Source organism: Euleptes europaea, chromosome 7, assembly GCF_029931775.1.
Source record: "Euleptes europaea isolate rEulEur1 chromosome 7, rEulEur1.hap1, whole genome shotgun sequence".
In the NCBI taxonomy this organism is placed as follows: Eukaryota; Metazoa; Chordata; class Lepidosauria; order Squamata; family Sphaerodactylidae; genus Euleptes; species Euleptes europaea.
In genome coordinates, this window is record NC_079318.1 from 59901329 (window position 1) to 59924939 (window position 23611).

Genomic DNA, 23611 nt, shown 5'->3' on the forward strand with positions numbered 1-23611 from the left:
TATATTAGGTGCTGTGGAACACAGACACGATGCTGCTGTAGTCGTCTTGTTTGTGGACTTCCTAGAGGGACCTGGTTGGCCACTGTGTGAACAGACTACTGGATTTGATGGGCCTTGGTCTGATCCAGCATGGCTTTTCTTATGTACTACCTTCTTCGGAGAGGAGGAGTTCTTTCCCACAATGCTACCATGCTGAGCAACAGCCCTGTGACTATGATGAGATGTGTTCAGTCCTGAAAGGGTAGGAAACCCCTACCTGCCTGATAGGAAGCACAGTGGGTTGATTAATTAGCATTAAGGAGTAACTACCCTTGAGCCTCCATGTTGTTTTTTGAGGACAGAGCAAAACTTGGTAACACTCTGGGGTGGGGGTAGCTTGGGATATTTTTAATTACTCAGTAGCTCACAATAAAGAAAAGGCTGGCCTCCCCTGTTTAGGGAGTTTCACCCAACCACCAGCTATGAGTTGTTTTGGTAACATTCGTACCAATCTCAGTATTGAGGTGTTTATTCTTCCTACAGCGCTTGTCATCATAAAACTGGAAAAAGCCACACGATTCTCCAATTCACGCATCCTTTCCCAGCTCATTTGCATATGACCCCATAGACAGCAGTATATTCCCACTCCATGTTCATCAGGCCGTTTTCAGCAACGAATTTTCTCCCCTGAGTCACTGCACCATCTGACCGTGCTTCCTGACTGAATTCTCGGTGCTTCACCTGCTCCTTCCTTTTCTGCTGCAGGCGCACAACATATGTAAAAGCAGAAATCATCAGGGCACACAGAGAGAGAGAGGGGCCAGTCAGGATGCTGTCACATGCTCTCCTCTGCTTCCTAGAATATGAGCGGCATCGGCTTGTTGGAAAAGGCTTGTGTGTGGCCAGGAAGGACATGTGAAAGGCTTGTTAGCTGGGACCAGAGATTGAAGAGAGCCAGAGCAGCAATTTTGAATTTCTTGCCTCTGACCTGAAAATCCCTGCTTCAATTTCACTTTTCCCTTGAGCAAATGGAATCAGTTGTTATTTTCACACCATGTTTTGTTTCCCCTCACCACAATGTTCCCACTTTTTTCAACATTTCTATATCAATAACCACTTACTTACACCGTTTTTTAAAAAATCAACAAAGCCAGCAATAAAAACAGGGAATTGAAACCATTGATAGACATATAAACAAATATAAGTAGAAACTAAAAAAGGGAACATTTGCTCATTCATACTCCCACATTTAGTCATCCTACATCTCTTAACCCTGCAACAGATACAAAGTCCTCTAGCTCCGCTCATCGTAGACTTGTTCAAGTCTTTGTTTTGATATCTGAAAGTTCAGTAGACACTACCTCCACTATTGAAGACCAAAGTTTGCAACTAAAATAAAGCTGAAAATCTTAGCATGTCATAAACATAAATATTCCTAGTTCGGTGATTAAAGTGTTGACTATCTATGAAAGCTGTAATTGTTAGGAAAGCTGGAATTATTGTTTTAAACATCTGTAAACCTCTGGAAGACAGGAAGTGTTCATGTAGGACAATAATAATGCTAATATAACACAAGCGCTTTAAAGCATTTAAAATACTGTGCATGCACACACACACATATATGCAATCTCTATTTATTTAAGCATATCCTCTCCCACCTGCAACATTTGAAGCTCCTTCTAACTACAAAAATATATAAGAAAATGCATCTAAAACATCAGACACTAAGTTTTAAAGTTTCTTTCAAACCTGTTCTTCCTAAGGTGAGTAAGTGTTACTATCTCAGTACTGTAAGTAGGAGAGAAGTAGTTTCCTGTAGTTTCTTACATGTCTCCCATCAACATAATTTGACTTGAATAACCTGCAATTTCTTTTTGATGTCCCTCTGCACAAAGGTTTTGATTGTATTGTTACTGACTGTTAGTTCTGATACCATTTCCCTCTCTTGTTACCTGCTGACAATTCTCTATTCATTTGCAGTTACCTACACTCCATTAACTAGCAAGCCTATCAATCCCTTCTTCTAGCATTTAGCCAAATAGAGCTTCCCACGTTTGCTCTTTGTTACAAACAAATGTACACATGTACATGAAGGTTGTACATGCATTCATGGCAACATTTAATTATTTACAAAATCTATCTCCCACCTTTCTTCTTTCATAAGGGCTACCAAGGCAGCTATTTAAAACATACATGACAAAATCACATTTTAAAAACATTCAAATCAATCCCCCTCCCCAATACATATCGTTAAAACAAATCAAAACAGTGTTAAAATGCATACAGAGAAATAAAAACAGCAATTAAAACAATGATCAGGAAGGAGGGATCATTGAGGTAAGAAGAAGAGTTGGTTTTTATATGCCAGCTTTCTCTACCACTTAAGGAAGAATCAAGCCGGCTTACAATCACCTTCCCTTCCCCACAACAGACACCCTGTGGGGTAAGTGGGGCTGAGAGAGCTCTAAGAGAGCTGACTAACCCAAGGTAACCAGCTGGCTTCATGTATGTAGGAGTTTGGAAACCAACCCAGTTCATCGGATTAGCATCCGGTGCTCCAAACCACTGCTCTTAACCACTACACCACGCTGGCTCTCTGGAATACCAAATGGAAAAAAGGCTTCACCCACTAACGGAAGATGGCACCAGAAGGGGATAGATGAATCTCCCTGGAAAGACAATTCCACAGCTTTGGTGCCATGACCCACAAAGGCTGTCTCCCAGGTTGCCACCCACCTAATCTCAGAAGGTGGGGCACCTGAAGCAGGGTCTCCAAAGAGGACTGTAGTAGTCAGGGGGGTTTGTAAGGGAATAGGAGTCTTTCGGGTATGTTGGTCCCAAACCATATAGGGCTTTGAAGGTCAAGACCAGCACCTTGAATTATGTCCAGAAACAAATTGGGAGCCAGTGTAGATGGGCCAGTACTGGGATGATTTGGTCCCTATGATCCACTTCAGTCAGCATCCTAGCTGCAGCTGAGAGAGTGCGACTAGCCCAAGGTCACCCAGCTGGCTTCATGTGTAGGAGTGGGGAAACAAATCCCGTTCACCAGATTAGCCTCTGCCGCTCATATAGAGGAGTGGGGAATCAAACCTGGTTCTCCAGATCAGAGTCCACCGCTCCAAACCACCGCTCTTAACCACTACACCACGCTGGCTCTCTGCCTCCAGGCACTGAGCTGGAGTTTCTACAGCCTCCCTGGGATCAGCTGGAAGCACAAGATAGAGCTGAGTATCATCCAATGGCTTTTTCACAGGTGAAAGTCATCCCTTGTTCTTGTAGTTTCAGGTGGGTAGCCACGTTGATCTACAGTAGAAGAGCAAGATTTGGGTCCAACAGCGCCTTAGAGACTAACAAGATTTCTAGGTTATTTCCTTGATCTTGTAGTCATCAGGTGATGAGGATACAGGTATTATGGCAGCAATTATTTGCTGTTTTTAAAAGTATTATTTCTTAATTTATTTAGAAAAATTCTATGTTACCTCTCCAGGTAACCTGCCGGAGGCAGCTTACAAAATAAAACATAATAAAATATACAACATTCTAAGTTATTAATTAAGATCCGGACTAGTGGGGGAGCACTATCAACATTGTAAACAAATGAGCAGACACGACTAAAATTTTCACTTGGTAAATCATCAAACATAATTGAGTGAAACACATAAAAGTATGGGGAAAGAGAATTAATCCACCCCCATGATCACTGGACTGTAAAAATATAATGCAACTCTATAATTTTGGTATATTGTGAGTAGTTAGGCTTCTATCCCATCAAAGTACATGTAATTTTTATAGGAAAATTTTAATGCTTTATCTTCATGGTGACTTCTCCTCCTCCACCCCATTCCTCTTACACTTTCTCTTTTAAGCATGTAATAGAAAATACACAACTGTATATAATTCAGTCATATCTTCTGATGCATAAGGAGTTAGGATTTATGAAATGTTTCCAGTTAAAGAAAGACAAGGAAGCAGTCCCCAGGGTTTTAGAGACATAGCTGAACTAGGGCTGATGTGTTCTTGCTTACATCTTTTTGCATTCTCCAGTAGTTGGTACAGCAGAGTGGTCTGAATTGAGGACCTGACTGACTGTAATTACACAGAGGTTGTCAGTAATAATGTGTGTTACCAATATGCTGCTCAGATGACTTTCGCTCAGGGCTCCGTACATGTTACATGAGATGTGTGTGATTGGATTGCTGAGAGATTGGGTGTTGCCGAAGAGTACACAGAGCAAATGTACTCGGAGCAACACGTGTAAACTTTCTTGATGTGGGAACGAGACATGGGTCCAGACTTAAAAGGGAGGGGGATGACGTGACCCCGTTAGAGCTACCAACTCTGAACTGGGGAAATTCCTGGAGATTTGGGATAGAGCCTGGGGAGGCTGAAGGTTGGAGAGCGGTGGAAGCTCAGGAGGGTAAAAAGCCTTACAGTCCTCTTTCCATAGCAGCCATTTTCTCCAGGGGAACTGATCTCAGTCTTCTGGAGATCACCTATAATTCCAGGAGATTTCCAGGCCACAATTGGAGATTGGCAACCTTATGCCTGCCACTCCTCCAGTTGAAGAAGGAAGGGAAGGCCTGGAGGCATGAAAGAGGCTTGATTGCTCCATGGGAACAAGAACCAACTGCAAAGGAATCTCTGGTATGAAGAGAATGAAGGCAACCTGTGCTGAAACTATAGCTCTGGGTACTAAATTGGCTCAAAATATCAATATGTCTAATTCTCAACATGGCTCCATCTGTGGATACTTAAATCTGGAGACTGGGATCATGGGCAGACAAGCCAGAAAGTACAGAAAGTACCAGCTGGACTCCTTTTCTAACCCAAGTGTGTGTGTGTGTGTGTGGGGGGGGGGTGCCTCTTCCTGTACACTCCCATCATCTCCAAGGCAGAAAACAGAGGATCTGTCTGCAGCCTTTTGGAGCCAGCCAGCAGCAGAAAGAGCAGGGAATGAGTGCATGCTCCCTCCTCACTGGTGCTGCTCTGGTTCCAAGGGGCTGTGGCAAGTCTTTGGAATCGGGATGCAGTGGCACAAATGGGAAGCTGTTCCAGTACAGACTGGAAATGGGCTCTGCCGCTTGCGTTGAACCTGGTCTGGAAGAAAGTGACAGGCACAATCCACACCTGTCACCACCTCCTCAATGCGCCCCCCCCCCGGCCAGTTGGGCACCCCAAGCAACTGCTGGGGTTGCTTCAACAGGGAACCAGCCTTAAGTACAGCACACAAAAAATCAGGTGATACTTCAAACAGCTTGAATGTTCAAGAGGAATCCACTGAAAGTGTGATGTCTGAGGCAAAGGGAAGTGATGTGATAGGAGGTGTTTCAGTTTGTGGTGGCTCATTCACACAGGCAGCTTGGCTTTTTTTGCTGCTGTTACAATGGAGTGAACTAGACCACAGTACAAGGGCCACATGGAATGGTGGTCTAAACCCATAATGGTGGTCTAAACCCAAGCCCTGAACACCAGACTGGCCTGGCATACCGTTAAAGCTGTGTGTATCCTATTTTATACAGCTCGTTTTTCTCTTGCCTGCTCTGATGGGTGGTGATTTTTTTTTAAAAAAAACATTCATTGTGCAAAATCATCCTCTTTTTCTTCATGTACTTGTAAATGCCTTGGGCTGGCTCAGCCTTCATTAGAATTTGCTCTTTCCAGTTGATAAGCAAGCCCGCTGAAGACAACAAAGAATTTGGCGAGCTCATAATGGAAAAGAGGGATCAAGGAGCAACATTTGGGGATGAAAAGAAAAAAGGAGGGCAGATCACTGTGGGTTTTGAAGCCAGTAATTATGAGGGGCAGGGATTTGTTGTTGTATATTTCGACAACTGTTGTTGGGTGAAGAAGCTGCAGCTCATGTGGGCATGAATCAGCCTACACTTTAAAGGCCAAGCATAATCTAGCCCATAGCCTAGATTGCTCTATTCCTAATCTGTCAGATACATACACACACATTAGGGTTGCCAGCCTCCAGGTACTAGCTGGAGATGATCTGCTATTACAACTGATCTCCAGCCGATAGAGATCAGTTCACACCTGGGGAAAATGGCCGCTTTGGCAATTGGACTCCATGCCATTGAAGCCTCTCCCCGCCCTCCTCAGGCTCTGCCCCCAAAACCTCCCGCTGGTGGCGAAGAGGGACCTGGAAACCCTAACACACATACACAACTACTTTCACTTTTATAATACAGCTATAAAGCTGGAGACAGTTACATGGAAGTCTAGTGTAGTTGTGTGAGGAGCAACTGGTTCAAGAGTGAAGAAATATTGTGACTACCATTTATGCTATAGTTGCAGACTATCACCATTGCATTTTTATCCTGCATGGAGCTCAGGACAGTATACATGATTTTACTTTCTTGCACTTTTTTCTCAGCACAACCCTGTGAGGGAGGCTAGGCTGAGAGGGGAAAACAGTGCCTGACCCAAACCCAGTGAATTCCCTTGCACAGTGGGGAGTTTAGCCCGGTGCTCTTCAGCCCCACTCTCATGCTAATCACTATACAACACTGGCTTTCTGCATGTTTGATGTTTTTCTTCTGCCTGTGGAAAATGCTAGAGGAAAATGTCATAGGAAAGCTTTTGTCTTAACTTTCTTTAAGACATTTTGACTTTACATGTGGAAGATGTTTTTGATGTGGGAGAGCATTCAGACCTGCAGTTCTTTCACCTGCTTTCTGAAACAGTGCTGACAGAGAGGATTTGCCACACACTTGTCAAACTGCCTGTTTGGTTAGGCCAGAGTTCCCTTATGTGGTACTCATAGTCTATTAAGGAAACATATCTCACCTGTGTCGAAAAAACTAGTCTAGCTGTCTATTTATTCCTGGGCACAATTCAAAGTAGTGGTTTTTGCCTTTATAATCTAAAGACTGTCCAAGGCAACTTATTTTTAAAAATCATTTTATACTGCTCTTTCTCATAAGGCAAGTTATATTTATACTCCACCTGTCTTTCATCATGGAACTCAGGGTGGTACATGAGCTTTCTGGGAGATCTCCCATCCAGGCCCTAACCAGACCCAAACATGGTAGGCTTCAACCAGATTGCTGTATCATGTGTCCTTCAACTGGACTTCCTTGGAAAAAGAGCCGGATACATACGTAATAAAAAATAAATCAGTAGTGTTACAGCCTAATAATCTTACGGGTTTTTTTTTTTTTTTTTTTTACAAATTGGGGGATGACAATGACAAATGGCATAAGAAAAAAAGAAGAGGAAAAGATGAGATAGCAGACTGTAGAATTGCTAAGCCCATTTTTGCATACTCCAGGAAGGGTGAATGAAGCACCATGACCTACTGTTCCTGCTCCTTACCCACCAACATTTCCTACAGTGCAAAGGATGATGGAACAAGTGGAAAGAAAAGGACAAAGGAAGAGGGCTCAGTTGCCTGGGTGAGCGGTGGAACGAGGGGGGAAAAAAACGCCAGAAGCAAAGAGCGAGAGAAAGCGCAGACATTTAGAAAGTGACGCTGTCACCATGCCTGCCTGCTGCCAGCTCTCTCGGGATCTGTTTAGTCTCATTTCTCCCAGCACCGCAACGTCCTGCGGAGTCCCCTTGGTTTCACTGAATATGTATGAGAAAAGCTTGGCCGGGCAAAGGGAACTGTGGAAGGCCAGGGGCAGGTCGAGGAATGGAGGGAGGCCGTTATTTGTGCCGGAGACACCCGTCGCTGCTCTCCTTGGTGTTGCTGCACTATGGCAACATCCCCCCCTTGCTTCTGAGAATTTTGGCCCTTGAGAGCACCAGCCTCGCCCTGGGAGGAAAAAACAAATGGAGCATTATGCCTGGTCTATTTTAAACCAGGGGACAAGGCATCCTATTCTGTTCTGCTGCTCGCTGCTTCTTTTCCATTTAGGTCTTGGAGAAAGCAGGGCCGTTTGCAAAGGTTTCCACGCGCAGCCCTCTGTTCTGGTTTGAAGAAATCCATCCGGGCAGGCAAAAAAAAAAACCACATCCCTCTTTTTATCCCCTCCCTCCTCCTTCTTTCCACTCTCAAGCTTATCTCAGGGCTCCCTGGGAAGAGATCAGAGCCTCCTGCTTTCTGAAAGGCTGCCTAAGGGCCTGGCTTTTATGCCAATAAATGTTCTTATCTTATTTAAGCTTCAAACACTTTAGCTGTGGGTCTGTTAACATTTGGTGAAATGAAAGAAAGCAAAAGAGAGCAGGGACGGGGGAAATGGAGGGTTTCTTTTCCGTTGCCTTTGTACAACAGAGAGGAGGTTTTCTTTGATTCTCAGGATGGGTTCTGGGGAAGATTTGGGTTTTGATTCCTGAGGAGCTGTCTGAGAAATTGTATTGGAGAAAGGAGGGAGGTGCGAGAGAAAGCAGGCTCTCTATTCTGCCTTTTCCTTCTTTGCTTTCTACTTTGTTTCCCTTTCCCTCTTTTTCCTCATCCTTTCACTCTTTTTTGATCTTCTAATGTTTCACCACCATTATTTCCCAGCTACTATACATATATTTGCATTGGAAAGTCTCCTGGCTTGTAGGAATGTAATTGTAGAAGTTAGGGGATACCCAGAGGAGGACGGTTGAATTAGATTTGAACTGAGCCATTTCTCCTCTGTTATGGGTAATTTAGCCTGGGCATGGCCAGGAGTAAGAGCCAAAGGGCTCCTGGCCCTTTGGCTCTTAGCCCATGGTTTGTCATCTGTGGCCCTGAAAGAGCCAAACTGTTGAAACTAGCACCCGCCCAGAAACGTCATATCGCATATGTTTTTGTTTGTTCGTTTCAGTTGCATTTTTAGCATTTATTTTGTAAGCCACTTTGAACCCCAGATACAGGAGAAAAGTGGGATAGAAATGCCTACATAAATAAATGGCTAGCTGTCGTGGTGCCCCCAGCACACATACACCGAACAGTTTCAAACCTCACAGGGGCAAGTCCAAGGGTACTCCAAAATCCAAGTCAAGCTTGGATTCAAGCTTGAGGTCCCGACAGAGCAGATAGTTCACAGCAGGCTCAGCAATGTCAGGAGTAGATGGACTAACATTACTTGGAGTTAGACTAAACAAAAGCACTGGAACTGATGTACTAACCTCCAATGAAATGGTTGCAAAATCGGGAGAGAAGGAGGAAATCCAAACATTAGTTGGCCATCAGTGCCCAGGAAGCATCCAGTTTTAGCTGTCAAGCTATGCAAAAACCTAGAGAGATGGTCACTTTGCTCTGTGGCAAGGTGTGGCTCTCTCAAGTATGACATGATGTAGTCTAATTTCATACCTGTTCCTTGAGTATCATCTTTCAAGGCTATTGTTAGGAATTGGGGGGGGGTGCTGCTTTGTTCTGTTCTTTCCCTTTCTGTAGGTTCCCATCCTTCCATTTCCCATCCCTCGTTCTTGAGAAGGAAGTATATATTAAGAGCATTTGTTGTGGCAACCTTTGGGCGCCTTATAAGAATGAAAGCAGTATTATCTACATAGGTCAGCATCACCATTTTTTAATTTAAAGGAGTTGTGCCTTTGACACAAACACAGAACACAGGCCCAATGCAATACAGGCTTTACTTAAAAATGTAGCAGCTATGAGTTGCCCAGAAATATAGACAATCTTGAGTGATGAGAATCACATGTGGTCTGAAATATAGAATGGGGGAGAGTAATAGTGTCTCCTGTCCTTTTAGGTACCCCAATAACTCTGATACACTTATCGAGGAGTCAAGAATGGCCACAGCTCTCTTCTGAGTATGGTTTGCTGATGTGTATGATGTGGAGCAGGTCTGAGATATTTTTTGCATCCCCCCCACACACACACACACAAATGACTGACAAATTTCCCAACTTAAGACAGCATTGAATAATGAAGCCTTCCAATAGGACTTCAGCTCCCATCATTCCAGAGTAACACATTAAGTTGTGCACAGCCTGATTCATTGCACTTGGCAGGTACCTGCTGAGTACTCTGGCAGACAGCACGCTTTATGTTTTATTGTTTCATGTATTTTTTATAATAGGCCTTCATGTAGAGAGTGTCACACAACCTGCCCTGAATAGAGAGGAGACTGCAAGATTAAATAACTGACATATTAAAAGCTGCTGGGGGCTGAGGTGGCTCTTGCTGAACAACATAAAAACACAAGGAGAGCCCTGCTGGATCACCAGTGGTCCCTCTAGTCCAGCATTCTGTCTCACACAGCCACCAACCTGTGGCCCTGGAGGGCCAGGGAACAGGGCTCAGAAGCCAAGGCCTTCCTTGATGTTGCCTCCTGGTACTGGGTTTCAGAGGTTTACTGCCTCTTTACTGTCTATGTAGTCTCCCTTTACCCACCCTGGCTAGTAGCCTTTGATGGAGCTGCCGTCCATAAATCTGTCTAACCATCTTTTAAAGCCTTATTATATGCTCATGGCGATCACTTCCTCACTGATAGTGAATTCCAGCTTCCTGCCGTTGCTCCAGAAATCCCACCTCCTCTCATTTTTATATGTCATGGCCTTTTGAGGAAGAAGGAACTAATACAAGAGAAACAAATAACAAAAGGCAAACCAATCCACAATAATATACCTGGCTGGGGTTTATTTTATGTATTTAAAACATGTATATCCTATCACATATTCTGTCTATCCAAAAGGATCTGTAAATTGGCTTAATGTCAGTAGAGAAGGAAAGCATAAAAGCATAATAAAACAATGCAGTTGTAGCCTCAGTGGCAATCAGACACTGGGGCCACGGTTGCCAGTCCCCCACCTCTCATTCCCCACCACCACTTAGAGCGGCAGCAGGAGGGGGGGATTTAATGGCTCTTGGGAAAATGACAACTGAAAAACTCTCAGTTCTCTGTAGGAATTGCTGGATGGTGATGTCACACCAGTTTTTCTTAGAACTGATGTCATGCCTTGCTGATAGCTGCCCTCTTGCCCCCCCCCCCCATCTCCCAGTGATTGCCAGGTCAGGCCTGGCAGAGGGCATGAAAACCTCTGCTAAGGATTTACAATCCTGTGGCTCAGTGGTAGAGCATCTGCTTGGCAGGCATTCAATCCCTGGCATTTCCAGTTAAAGGATCAGGCATTAGGTGATCCACATCTGCTTGAGATGTTGGAGTTTTCATGTGTTCATGAAACAGTAAGGGCTTAACTTGTTAATAGGAAAGCCAAGTGAGCCTTCCTGAGGAGGGAATTCCAAAACTGAGGCCCAACATGCTAAGGAGCTCCTATCTCCACAGCCATCCACCACATATCAGATAGAAGGGGAATGTGAAGCAGGACCTCCATAGAGGGGATAAATGACCAAGTTGATTTTTGGATGAAGGTAGCCCTTACAGTATCCTGGTGCTAGCTAGACTATTTAAATTAGTGTATTAAAGAAAAGAGCCTGAGGTCTTTGTATTTGGGGAGGGGCCATGGCTCAGTGGTAGAGCATCTGCCTGGCATGCAGAAAATCCCAACATCAACCCCTAGCATTTCCAGTAAAAAGGATCAGATCAGATGGTCAATGATGTGAAAGACGTACAAACCTGTAGAGCTACTGCCAGTCTGAGTAGACTGGATTGGCTGGATTGACTTTGATGGACCAATGATCTGATTCAGTATAAGTTAGCTTCATATGTGTTCATGAGTGAACCTGAAGTACTTAGAGCCTAGTCCAGTGATGGCGAACCTTTTAGAGACCGAGTGCCCAAACTGCAACCCAAAACCCACTTATTTATCGCACAGTGCCAACACGGCAGTTTAGCCTGAATACTGAGGTTTTAGTTTAGAAAAAAAACCTCATACATTAACATCTTTTGTCTTAAAAGAAAAACACAATAACAGAGTTTCTAGTAGGTTATCCGGGTTGTGTGACCGTGGTCTTGGTATTTTCTTTCCTGACGTTTCGCCCACAGCTGTGGCAGGCATCTTCAGAGGAGTAACACTGAAGGACAGTGTCTCTCAGTGTCAAGAGTGTAGGAAGAGTAATGTATAGTCAGAAAGGGATTGGGTTTGAGCTGAGTCATTGTCTGCAAAGTATTAAAGGTAATGTGCTAATCATTGTCCTGTAAGTATCAAGATAATGTGCTAATGAGGGTGTGGTATGTTAATGTGGAACATTGTATCCTGAAGTGATCTGTTAACGTGGAATCCAAAACTAATCTGCATAGCTATTGTGGACTGTAGTCTTTGTTATTCTGGAGGTTTTCAGGACAGGAAGCCAAGCCTTATTCATTCTTAAACTCTCTTCTGTTAAAGTTGTGCTGATGTTTATGAATTTCAATGGCTTCTCTGTGCAATCTGACAAAATAGCTGGTAGAATTGTCCAGTCTATCAGTGTCTTGGAGTAAGACCCTGTGTCCTGTTTGGGTCAGTCCATGTTCAGCCACTGCTCAGGTTGGCCAAGTCTCAGGTTGGCCAAGTCTGCAGTATCTTTCATGTTATTTTATCCTTGTTTGTATGCTGCGTTGTGTGGGCCCGATGTAAACTTGTCCACAACTGCAAGGTATACGATATACTCCTGCAGAGGAGAGGGGTCTCTCTTCTCTTTTGCTGATCGTAGCATCTGTTGTATTTTCTTGGTGGGTTTAAACACTGTTTGTAGGTTATGTTTTTTCAAAAGTTTCTCCATCCTATCAGTGACTCCTTTAATAAATGGCAAGAATAACTTTCCTATGGGAGAAGTGTTTTTCCTGAGTTTTCTAATTTTTGTTGGTTTAATGGCCAATGGGCAGATGGGCGGGTGATGTGAGAAATGCCTTCAGGCGTGCGTGGAGAGGGGAGCAGCCCAGCCCCGCATCCCTCTGGCTTTCTAGTAACCAATTCAAGCGAACTCTGTGTGGGGCGACGGCGCCCGTGCCCACAGAGAGGGCTCTGAGTGCCCCCTCTGGCACGTGTGCCATAGGTTCGCCCCCACTGCCCTAGTCTGACATTCTTGCCACATGGGTAGCCCATTCCTGAAGGGCGGGGCTGAAGCTCCTTAGGCGTTCCCAGAAGTGGGGCTGCCTTCGGGGAGTTTCCTAACCCTGTTCGCCCCAGGAACACCCCCTTGAGCTGCGGTGGGGCTGCGTCACCCTTTTTGGTGGCGCAGCATTGCTTTGTTCAATGGGTCATTTCTCCCTTTTCAGCATTTTTATTTTTAAAACCTCTCTTTTTTGTCTCTGCGGTAGCAGGGATGCCTTGGAGGAGGCGGTGCAGCTCCGCTGCTCTCAGATGCCGTGGATCTACCCACCCCTTCAGGATTGCGCTCTGACTATATTAACAGCTCTGTGATTTAGAATTGCCATCACTGTTTTGGCACAATAGTAGCTGTGTCACTTTCACTGGTCCAGCTTGTCATGTTGCCCCAGAAGGTCGGACCAGAACCAAAGGGTTGAAATTAAATCTAAAAGAGTTTTTGTCTAGACATTAGGAAGATTTTTCTAACAATTAGAGCGGTTCCTCAGTGGAACAGGCTTCCTCAGGAGGTGGTGAGCTCTCCTTCACTGGAGGTTTATAAGAAGAGGTTAGATGGCCATCTTAAGCAGATGATGAGAAGGAGGGCATCTTGGCCTTCTTCTGGGCATGGAGTAGGGGTCACTGGGTGAGTGTTTGGGAGATAGTTGTGAATTTCCTGCATTGTTCAGGGGGTTGGACTAGATGACCCTGGTGGCCCCTTCCAACTCTATGATTCTATCTTGAGGCTTTTTGGAAAGATGAATATTTTTAAATAAATAAATTGTCCATCTGGGCTAGTGGTGATCAGCATAAAAAGGTATTCCTTGAACATGTGGTTTATGGGTGAATGTTACTCAGATTCATAGTCACCATTATAACACCACATCTGGAAAAGATGTTAAGCACAGTCCACTCATTATTTGAGAGCATTCACCATTAGTTTAGGATGTGCCTGAAAGGATATTGCTATTAAATCTGCAACCTTTATTCTGTGGGTAAATTTTCTTTTACAGAGCTAGACTCTCTGAAGAGTGTCCCTCTCTCATTTGTATGCTGGATACAATGGTCCACTTGGAGGTCATTGATCTGATCTAATGATGGTATACAGGAGCTCTGAAGTGCATGCAGAGCAAAAAAGATGCTCCAGTCATGGGGCATTTTTCTGTAATGCATGAAGAAAAGATAGAAGTGTTTTTATTAGGACTGGAACTATTTAACTTAGTCAGAAAGGAACTGGAATCAGGGGTAAGCAGTGAAGTGGCAAAGTTTGAAGGTAGAACCAATTATTCAGGATAGCAATAACCAAACCAAACTATAAAGATCTCTAAGAGAATCTTTCGTAACCAGGTAAATGGACAACAGCCTGGCAAATGGGGTTTTTCATAAGCTTAAAGTTATGCACACTGGGGTAAACATATCCTAACATATATACATTGATGGGGTCTGAACTGGCAATGTTTGACCAGGAAAAAGATCTTGGAGCTTTGGTGGATAGTTAAATGAAATCATCAACTCATTGTATACATTTCAGGATAGGGATTATTAGAATAAAATGAGCAATATTGTAATGCGTTTTTAGATCCATGGCACAGCCACATTTAGGAATAATAAGCATGTTTCTGGTCACCTCGTTTCCGAAAGGACAACCAAAATGCTCAAGGGATTGGAGCACCAGAGCACAAGAAGCTGCAGTCTTATACTAAGTCATACTTTGGGCCAGAGGGGGAGCATCCCCAGCAACTGCACCTACATTTCTGTAGGTAAAGATGGCACGGACCTTCTTCTTACAAAGCAGTTCCTCTGCCATGGAGCTACAGTTCCTCAGCTATCAGTTAGCTATCAGACAGCTATCGAATCCACCTCTTTGATTCAGCCATCCCTGGAGGCAAGATTTTAAGTAAGGGCATCTTCCTTTGTAGCTCAGCTCAAACGATAGACTGTGAAGCCAATACAAGGTTTCATCCAACAATTGTTTCTACTGGTAACAAAGGGAAGGTGGTCTCCTTTGACTACCAAAAAGGCTATACTGTGGATCATGGAACCTGCAAGAACAAAAGGAATGTGGGACATGGGTTATAGTAAGGAGGGGAATCAAGTGCGATTGAGAGGAAAAGATGGTTAGATTCAATCTATAGGTTCCCAATTCAAGTTTGTCTCAAAATACAGAGTAGGGTACATTCACAGGGAAGGTGGGAGAGAGGTGCTTAGTCATCCCCTGTCCATTTCCTGCAAATGTACCTCCCCATACAACTTTTTCCTCCCAAATGGGCTCCAAGGCTAGAAGCCTATGTGCAGGAGAAAACACTTGGGAGAGGCACTGTTACCCAATCCAGTCCCTGTGCTAGGCCCAACACATAAGAACATCTCCTCTATGTGTACAGTGAAAACATAAGACTGTGTGTACAGTCCAAACATAAACATAAGAGGCAAAACTGGAATTGTTCACTCTGATGTAAACACAACTCCTAGTTTTGACACAGTAGGAGAAGCAAAGCACCTTAACCAGCAAGAACTTATATTAGCCTAACAAGATACAGAACAGAAATAAGGAATCAGTATGGAAAACTAAGATAGTAAGCTGTTGTATTGCAAAAACCAAATAAAGCTAGTCACTTTGCCAGACCTAATGTGTAGTTCTGTTACTTTAAGCTAGATACCCAGTCAAAGTTACTTTTAATCCAATTTATGTTCTTCCTGCTTGGCTAGTCCAGAGCCAATCCAGAGAGAAGAGATAGATCAGAGGTTGCCCAAACTGGAACCAGAAGGTGCAACAGGATAAACAGAATGGAGGATGCAGGAAAGGGAGTCCCTAATCAGGATGCAATGGGGAACGGCCAGTGATGGTAGGACAAGCTTCCCCATAACAGGAAGTGGAAGAACTAAGAAGGTGAATGGGGGAAAAGATATGAAAGGTTAGATTTGGGAAGGGAAGCAAAATGGGAGAGAGAAAAAAATCATATTCTGCCTGTCCTGAAGAGGAAGTGTCCATAGTTGTCATGTTTGTGGTGATTGAAAGGTGGTTCTGGATGGGAGCCATCAACAAAGAACAGAGGGCCCTTTTTAGGCACTTGGTGCCTTGGTGCCTATGAGAAAGAGTTGCTATTGGCCCAATTTAATGTAGAATTTGGATCTTTTCTGTCATTGGACCAGAGCTTTGGAACATAATTGTCATAAGTGGGTTTTGACTGTGTTCTGATTAGTGTACCTTTGGATCTGAGACCCTATTTGTGCAAATTAAGGTTTTGGGCTATGACAGAATAATGACAGGGCTATGACAGGCAACCTACAGGAGAGGGAGTACAGTACTAGGAAATGCACCTGGAATAGGTGTCAAGATTGAACCGAATATGCTGATAGTATCTGGAAGATGATCAAATTGTCCTTCCTGGGTTGACTGTTGTATCATCCCAGAACTGCATTTGCAAAGGAAATTTCAATAGTTTTGAATACTTCTTGGAAAAACCTGGATCATGCATTTCTGCTGTATACAGGATGTTATGCTGTTCCCATTCTTATCAGTTATTTGTTTTGATCAACAGTCCTTCCTTTCAATGTGAAAGAGATGCATTTCCCTTCATATCTGACACATAAAGCCCAAATGTTTTGGGCGTATTTTGATCCCACACTCCTGGTATCTTACAGTCAGGAGATTTTTTTTTGGGGGGGGGGGTGCTTTATCCCATGTCTCTCGCCTATGTAAGCTAAAGGATCTTTGAAATCTACACATAACTGATCTTAATATGGGCCAGGGAGCTAGGTAACAGCATTTGCAAAGAAAACAATACAAGGAAAAGTTAAATTCCTCCCTTTCTTGCTGCCAGCTCTCCCCTGCAAATGGCCCCTTGCCCCTGCCTTTTTATTACTAGGCAGTCACATGTTTGAGAACCTTGTTGGCCCATATACTGTGTAGTTCCAGCCTGTGGCCCAGAAGCTTTTAGAACCCCCAAGCAAAGAAATGAAGGGGACTAGCCAATCTGAACAGAGCAGAATTCTTTCCCAAGCTGGGACATGTTGATTGCTTGTAAACAGCAGAGGACTCCTCAAGAGGTCCTGGGGTATTCAAAAGACTCGTAATAGACAACCTGAGACTGTGCCATCCAGGGACCTGAGCACCAATTTGAGGGGGGGAAATAAAACAAAAGCCAAGTCAAAAAGGAGCCCTACTTTGTGTGGAACATCAGGATAGAGTGATCCTGTTAATTATTTGCATTTTAAAAAGTATACTAATTGCTGATCTACTTTAGATCTCTGCTGATTTTTTATGAAATTATTCATACTCCTCAACAAGAAGAGTTTCTATGGTAACTGAGAAACTGAACTTTCATTAGGAAACCTATAAAAGTGCCCAGCTAAAAATGTATATTGCCCTTTTGCAGGATATGTGGATATACTTTTCCTTCCTCCTCCCCCCCCCCCCTTCATTCTGCATCGTGGGCAGATCCCAGCTGGACTGTACATGGCAACAACATGCAGGCATTGTTTACTGCTTGCCAGACTCTGTGGGGATTTATAAAATTCTGCCAGAGAGCAGCAGCTCTCAAGAGGGGATTCTTCAGGGAAACAAGGTGTTCAGTTCTATATGTCATGCCAGCTTCAGGGAGTCAAAAATACGTAGCTGAAAAAAATGCTCCTCGAGGCTCTGATTTTTCATCCCAGTACTGTGGTGCATGAGGTTGTTGATGTCTGTGGAGCTGCCCTCCTATCCCACACAGCCCTGAAAAAAATGAGTGGCAGGAGAGGGGGCTGCACAGTAGCCTCCCTCCCCTCTTCCCCACCCTCTGCAACAGAGGGAGAATGGGCAGGCTAGGATTGCCACGTGGCTCGGCTGTCCTGGTTTCATCAGGATTCCTGGCAGCCACCCTGTTTGAGCTGTTAGGTGGGGCATATTTAGGGTTGCCAGGTCCCTCTTTGCCACCGGCGGGAGGTTTTTGGGGCGGAACCTAAAGAGGGCAGGGACTTCAATGCCATAGAGTCCAATTGCCAAAGAGGCCATTTTCTCCAGGTGAACTGATTTCTATCAGCTGGAGATCAGTTGTAGTAGCAGGAGATCTCCAGCTAGTATCTGGAGGTTGGCAACCCTAGCCACATTCCTTGCTTTCATTTTGAAAGAAAAGTGAGTCTCATGTCCTGGTAAATCTAGAGACACACAAAGCAAAACATGTAGGCAACGTTCTGCTCAGTCGTTTTCTGAGAAATAAGCCTCCTCCCGCCTTTCTATTTTTGAGACAAGCTACATCCTAGCTATTATTTACATGCTTACTACATCTCTTCCCAACAAGCTTTGCTGTCATCTAAGAAATCAATGGGGGTGGGGGGGTGCTGGTGAGAGTAAATGGTCACGCTACCAAGATGCTTCCTGTAATCCTTCCTCAGTATTTGTGGTGCAGGTCACAAAGCATCTGGTGGACAATGCAAGAATTAGTGTGCAGATGAGCAAACAATTTGCATAATATGCAGATTAGAATGCCTGCATTTGGGAAGGTGGAATTTGACAGCAGAGCAGGAGATAAGAGGGGGGGATCTCCCACCCCTACCTAAGTGCTGGCCATATGTCTATCAGGACATTTCCTGGTAGACCGATGGCCACCCCCTGCAAGGGCCAGGCCAAGCCAGACCAGAGGCAGAAGGGCTGCCCACAGTCTTCATGTGGCGAGGGGGAGGTAGCAGCCACCTGGCCCTCATCTGGGAGGCAGTACCTGCCCAACCTTCGCAGGGCACGTGCAGTGAAGGGGAGACGGGCGCCTGCCTGGCCCTCATGCAGCACTCGCGTAGGAAGAGGAGGCAGTGCTGATTAACCCTTGCCCAACCCTGCCAGTCCCTCGCTCACCTTGCCTGGCAAAGGGAGTTACCCCAGGCAGGAAAGGTGGCACCTATTCCCTTAGGCAGACAGATTGCCTCTTCCTCCCTTACTCCTTTGGGGAGGGGCATTTTTCCAGGGGCATTTTTCCTTCCCTGTCCACTCCCGGTGTGATTTAGAAATCCAACTGATACTGAACAGTTCTCTCTCACCTTAATTCCACACAGTCCCTCGAGGTGGATGGGGAAAATGTGCATCTGAGTGGCAAATCCAAGGCAAAACCTCCCATTCACTGGCAGGGCAAAGGTCTCGCCTGTCCGCGCCTACCCCGAGCCACGGCCTCTCCCAAGAAGCTGGCTCCGCTATCTCTCCCCTCCCCCCTGGTCAGCCAAACGTCCACCCACACTCAGCCAGGGATGAGGATTTTGTCCTGAGTCGGCAGACTTACCGGCCGACGCGGGACGACAAACTGACGACTCCGATGACTCTTCCACCCCTCACAGACAATGAGGGGAGCTGAGGGAGGGGGGCGGGCTCCCAGTGGGACAGCCGGCCAGGAAAGAGGCGCAGGCAGCTGGGGAAGCAGGAGGCGGGGCAGGGAAACAGCCCGGCGCACCCCGCCTAACAGCTGGGCAGGCGGAGCCCCGCCAGCCTCGAGACGGCCCAGCGCGAGGCGAAGCTTGCCTCTCCCCCCCCCTTGCAGCAGCAGCCTGGGGGGCCAGCCGCCACCTCTCCCCGCCGCCTCTGATCCCTCCCCGCCGAAGAGAGAGAGAGAGAGAGAGAGAGGAAGGGAGGCCGGGGGAGGGGGTGCCGCCTCCCGCTCGCCTGTTAGCTCCTTCCGCCTGGGGCACGCTGGAGCCCGGCGGGAGCCTGGCGCCTCTGCCTGGCTGGGCGCAGGGATGCAGAGGAGCCGCATCAGCCGACAGATGGGGGGTGGGGAGGCAGGGAGCCGCACTCAATGGGCCAAAGAGCCGCATGCGGCTCAGGAGCCGCGGTTTGCCGACCACTGCCTTAGGGCCACTTGTGTATGTTTTTCGCTGTGTTGTTGCCTCTAGGTACTTTAGTCATGTGTGTTCTATGTGTGATGTTATTTCTCAGTTGTTTAGTGTATTTCTTCATTCTAGTATATCTTCGATTTGAATTTGAGCCTGTGTGCTGCTTTTTTTTGTGTGTGTTATATTACCCATTGGTCAGCATATTAAGGTATTTTGTATTAAGGTATGAATGAGGCAAACTTTCAGCAGATGGGTCTGCTGTCATCATGTCTCGCTTGGGCATGACCTTTGCATGTGAATGCCTTGATGCCCGGCGCAATAGAGCTGATGAGTTCCTGATTTCCCCCACATCCACAGTGAGGAAAAGCAAGAGCTTCGTTTGCCCTCGGTAACTTCGTTATGTAGCCAAATCTGATTAGCTGCCATCGCTGCAGGATGTAAACCTTCTCTTTCCTTCCCTCTTATCCCCATGAACATCTTGCATGGCCGCTTGAAACAGTGCCAAACAAAAAGGTGTGCTTTTGGAGAGAATGCCAGGGGTTTGCAAAAATCAGTTCACTCCATTTTAAAGAGAATGATGGCTTTTTGTTTATTATTTTTATTTTAAACTACCAAAGCTTATTTTATTATTTTTATTTTATTATTTTTAATTTATTATTTTTATTTTAAACTATCAAAAGGTGTGTGTGAGCATGTGTGAGTGCGCGGACACATGCCATCCCTTACATGAGAAAGCAAAACAGCAAGGATCATAATGCCATTATATGTCTACCACTGGGGGGGCTGCAGCTTCTGGAGGGCATCTTTTTCCCTTCCTGCACTATTTTCTCTTGCTCTTTCCTGAAAGCCCCCATAGCCCCAGCTCTACCAGACCACTGCCTTAAGGGTGTGGCCCAATAACTGAGCCAGTCTCCTCTGATTAGGGTTCAGCCCCCTTGGCCCTCAGTCAGACCCATGCCTTAAGCCTAATGAGATGCCCTCACCCTTGACTGCTGCCATGAACGCTAACCATCCCCATCCTTCCGTTGGTGTGCCTGGCCAAACTTGGCCAAATGGTCAATCTCCCCCTGGGGCTGCTCCTTTTCATTTGCTGATGTGCTGACCTCTGTCTAAAGTCGGATCCCCCAGCACCTGGTGCAGAGGTCCATGACCCTATATTTAGAAGGCACTGTAGAAATTCCTTCTCAAGCAAGATATTGTAGAGTTGGAGAAGATAAAAAAACAAAGAACCTGAAAGTTGAGCTGAAAGTTATAACAAAATAATAGTATTTATTATACAGTGTACACAGAAGTAAAAACACTGGGCCTTATATACAGGTCAATCAATTAATCATGTATTTCTGGATGTGTCTCTATAATAATTGTAATTGTATATATGACTACTGAAGAAGGCCAAACAGGCCGAAACACATCTGGTTATTTATTGGTCATTTATAGTGGTTTTTATCAACAGTGTTCCCATGGAAAGCTGGAATGCACGGCTGGGGAACTGTAATCCATTAAGAAATCGGAAGGGTTGGGTTTTTTTCTGGTAGGAAAGTCACTTGTCCTCAAACAAATCATCCTGAATATCCACTTCCACCACAGATTGCCTTGGTCAATTTGGCACTAGGGTCAGGCATGCTACTGAGCACTTTGAGTTTGTGCGCTAACACTGAGTTGCATTTTCTTTGCAGGGGCCCCTACTGAATAGGTTTGGGCGAAGAAGCCTGGCTCAGAAGGTGCTGCAGGATGCTGTCCGGGTACAGAGCACCAGCCACAAAGCCTGGAACAGCCTTGGAGAAGTTCTTCATGCTCAGGGCAAAAATGAGGCCGCCGTGGAATGCTTCCTGACAGCTCTAGATCTCGAATCCAGCAGCCCCGTAGTCCCGTTTACAGTTATTCCTAGGGAACTCTGAGGGTTTCATACCATGCACATGCATTCAGGTGGAGGAGGTCTAATAACACACCTAGGAGTTCTCTGAACCAGTTTACAGTGCAACAAATAGAGAGACATTGATCATTTGTTGCCCCGAATTTAGACATCTTTCCTCAGGGAAGTGCTGCTATTTCAGGGATATCACACTTGTCCAGCACTCGTTATCACAATATATTGTTGCTGGAAAACGCCATTCTTTTTCTAGCTAGTGGGGCTGTTGCAATTCACAGGGTTGCTCGGAATAAGCCTGCACAGCTTGTAACCCACCACAGTAACTGCGCATCACTCGATCTGGAGCTCAGCCCTTAGTTCACGTCCTGTTGTGCCTGCATGAGAGTGCAAAAACATGGAGGCTCCCAAAATCCTGGCTGATCCCCAGACATGTCTGGCTGTCTGTGTTCAGTTTGGACCGTCACTAATAGTGCAAGCCTGGTCCAGAGAGGGGTTGTGTGCATGTCACTTTCACCTCTTGGTTAGTGCCTGTGACTTTCCTGATGACGAGTGACACAAAACTTCTCCCCCTGTGCCTGTGTCACGTAGTCATCATGCCAGCAGTGCTCAGCCTGCAAAAAGGGGGCTTGCGTAGGATCTAAAACTGACTCCTATACAGGCAAGGTGTGTGTGGGTGGGGAAACCCATATCTGGGTCTCCATTGGCACCCATCTTATGACTTTGCTTTGACACTTTAATTACACTTACTGCCAAAGAGCATCTTAACTTGATACTGCATGATGTCATAGCATCAAAAATTCATGACATCAAAAATATTCTGCTTTCCAACTTTCCTTATAGAATCCTGAGCTAAATTCTACACAGACAAAAGTCCCCTATATGCAAGATAACACAGTTAAACAGTTTCAGTGAACACTTAGGGTTTCCAACTTCTTACTAGCCCTTTTTGCTGTGCCTAACTGCAACCAAACACACATATATTAAGCAAATGAAGCTTTTCCAGTTGTGTTATTTACCTGTTTGGAAAAACTGCCCGTCTTAATTTCCGCATTTCATGCTCTTGGTGCAAGCTCTGACTATACACCCTGCTTTAAGACAAAATGCAATCCTAAGGATGGTTACTCCAGTCTAAGCCCATTCATTTCAGTGGGTTTAGACTGGAATAACTCTGCATAGGATTGAGCTGTAACAATCCAATTCTAAACAATTGTGTTGTGGAAATCAGGCTTCTCATAAGCACAATAGCCCTGCAACAGCGGTGGAATATCTTCCACTGTAATACTGCAATAGTGCATTTGGTCCACCCTACCCTGAGCTCTTGCCTGCTAATACACCAACTCTTTAAGATCAAATCACCACTGTTGTTATTACAGTGGTGATGGCTATAATATAAGAATGAGGCACGAAGATGCGAATTTCAGTCATTTAAATGAGATAGTTAAGCACATGCTTAAATTTCTCCCACCAAAATCAGTGGAAATTAGAACACAATGAAGTAGTGCAAGAGATGCAGAACAGCCACCTCTGTATGTTTCTTTGTCCCCCTCTTTCTTCTAATGCCACAATGTTTGGTTTAACATCATAACATTGGAGTACCCTGCCCCCACAATCAACATGCAGTCGTGTAAAGCAGAGGCGGAGCAACACACAGCACAATGATGTCACATGTTGTGTTTTACCAGCCTAAGTATTTTCTAGGAAGTGGTCACCTCTCCATGTCACTCCCTAATTTCTAATTAAGTCATAAGGCATAAAAGGCACAAAGCTGCATTTGTACAGAATCAGACCAGTGGTCTATCAAGGTCAGCATTGTCTACTGTGGCTGGTAGCAGCTGTGTAGGGTCTCCGGTGGAGGTCTTTTCACATCACTAATTACCTGATCCTTTTCTCTAAAGCTTCCAAGGATTGAAGCTGGGAACTTCTGCAAGCAAAACAGATGCCGGTGAGCCATGCTCCCTCTGGAACATGTGCCCCAGGGCATGCTTTTGTGCTCTTATGAGAGGAGGGAGGGATAATTCCCCAACTTTTTTATCGTAAAGATTTCAAACTGAAATTACACCATCTTACATAAACATTGGAAGGCAAATACAACAGCCCAACCAGGTCACAGTCTGTTGCCTA

At 45.1% G+C, this 23611-nt stretch overlaps 1 protein-coding gene across 3 annotated transcripts in view; it reads left to right on the forward strand.

Moving 5' to 3' along the window:
- TTC7A (tetratricopeptide repeat domain 7A) overlaps nucleotides 1-21562 on the forward strand; it is a 195325-nt gene extending 173763 nt beyond the window's left edge. For 2 of the 3 annotated variants that reach the window (XM_056852546.1, XM_056852545.1), the window contains exon 20: nucleotides 21297-21562. In XM_056852546.1, the coding sequence (XP_056708524.1) occupies nucleotides 21297-21518 (222 nt within the window). In that variant the 3' untranslated portion in view covers nucleotides 21519-21562. The remainder of the gene's footprint in view (nucleotides 1-21296) is intronic. The other variant, XM_056852547.1, reaches the window with a different exon arrangement.
- Nucleotides 21563-23611: the final 2049 nt, after the last annotated feature.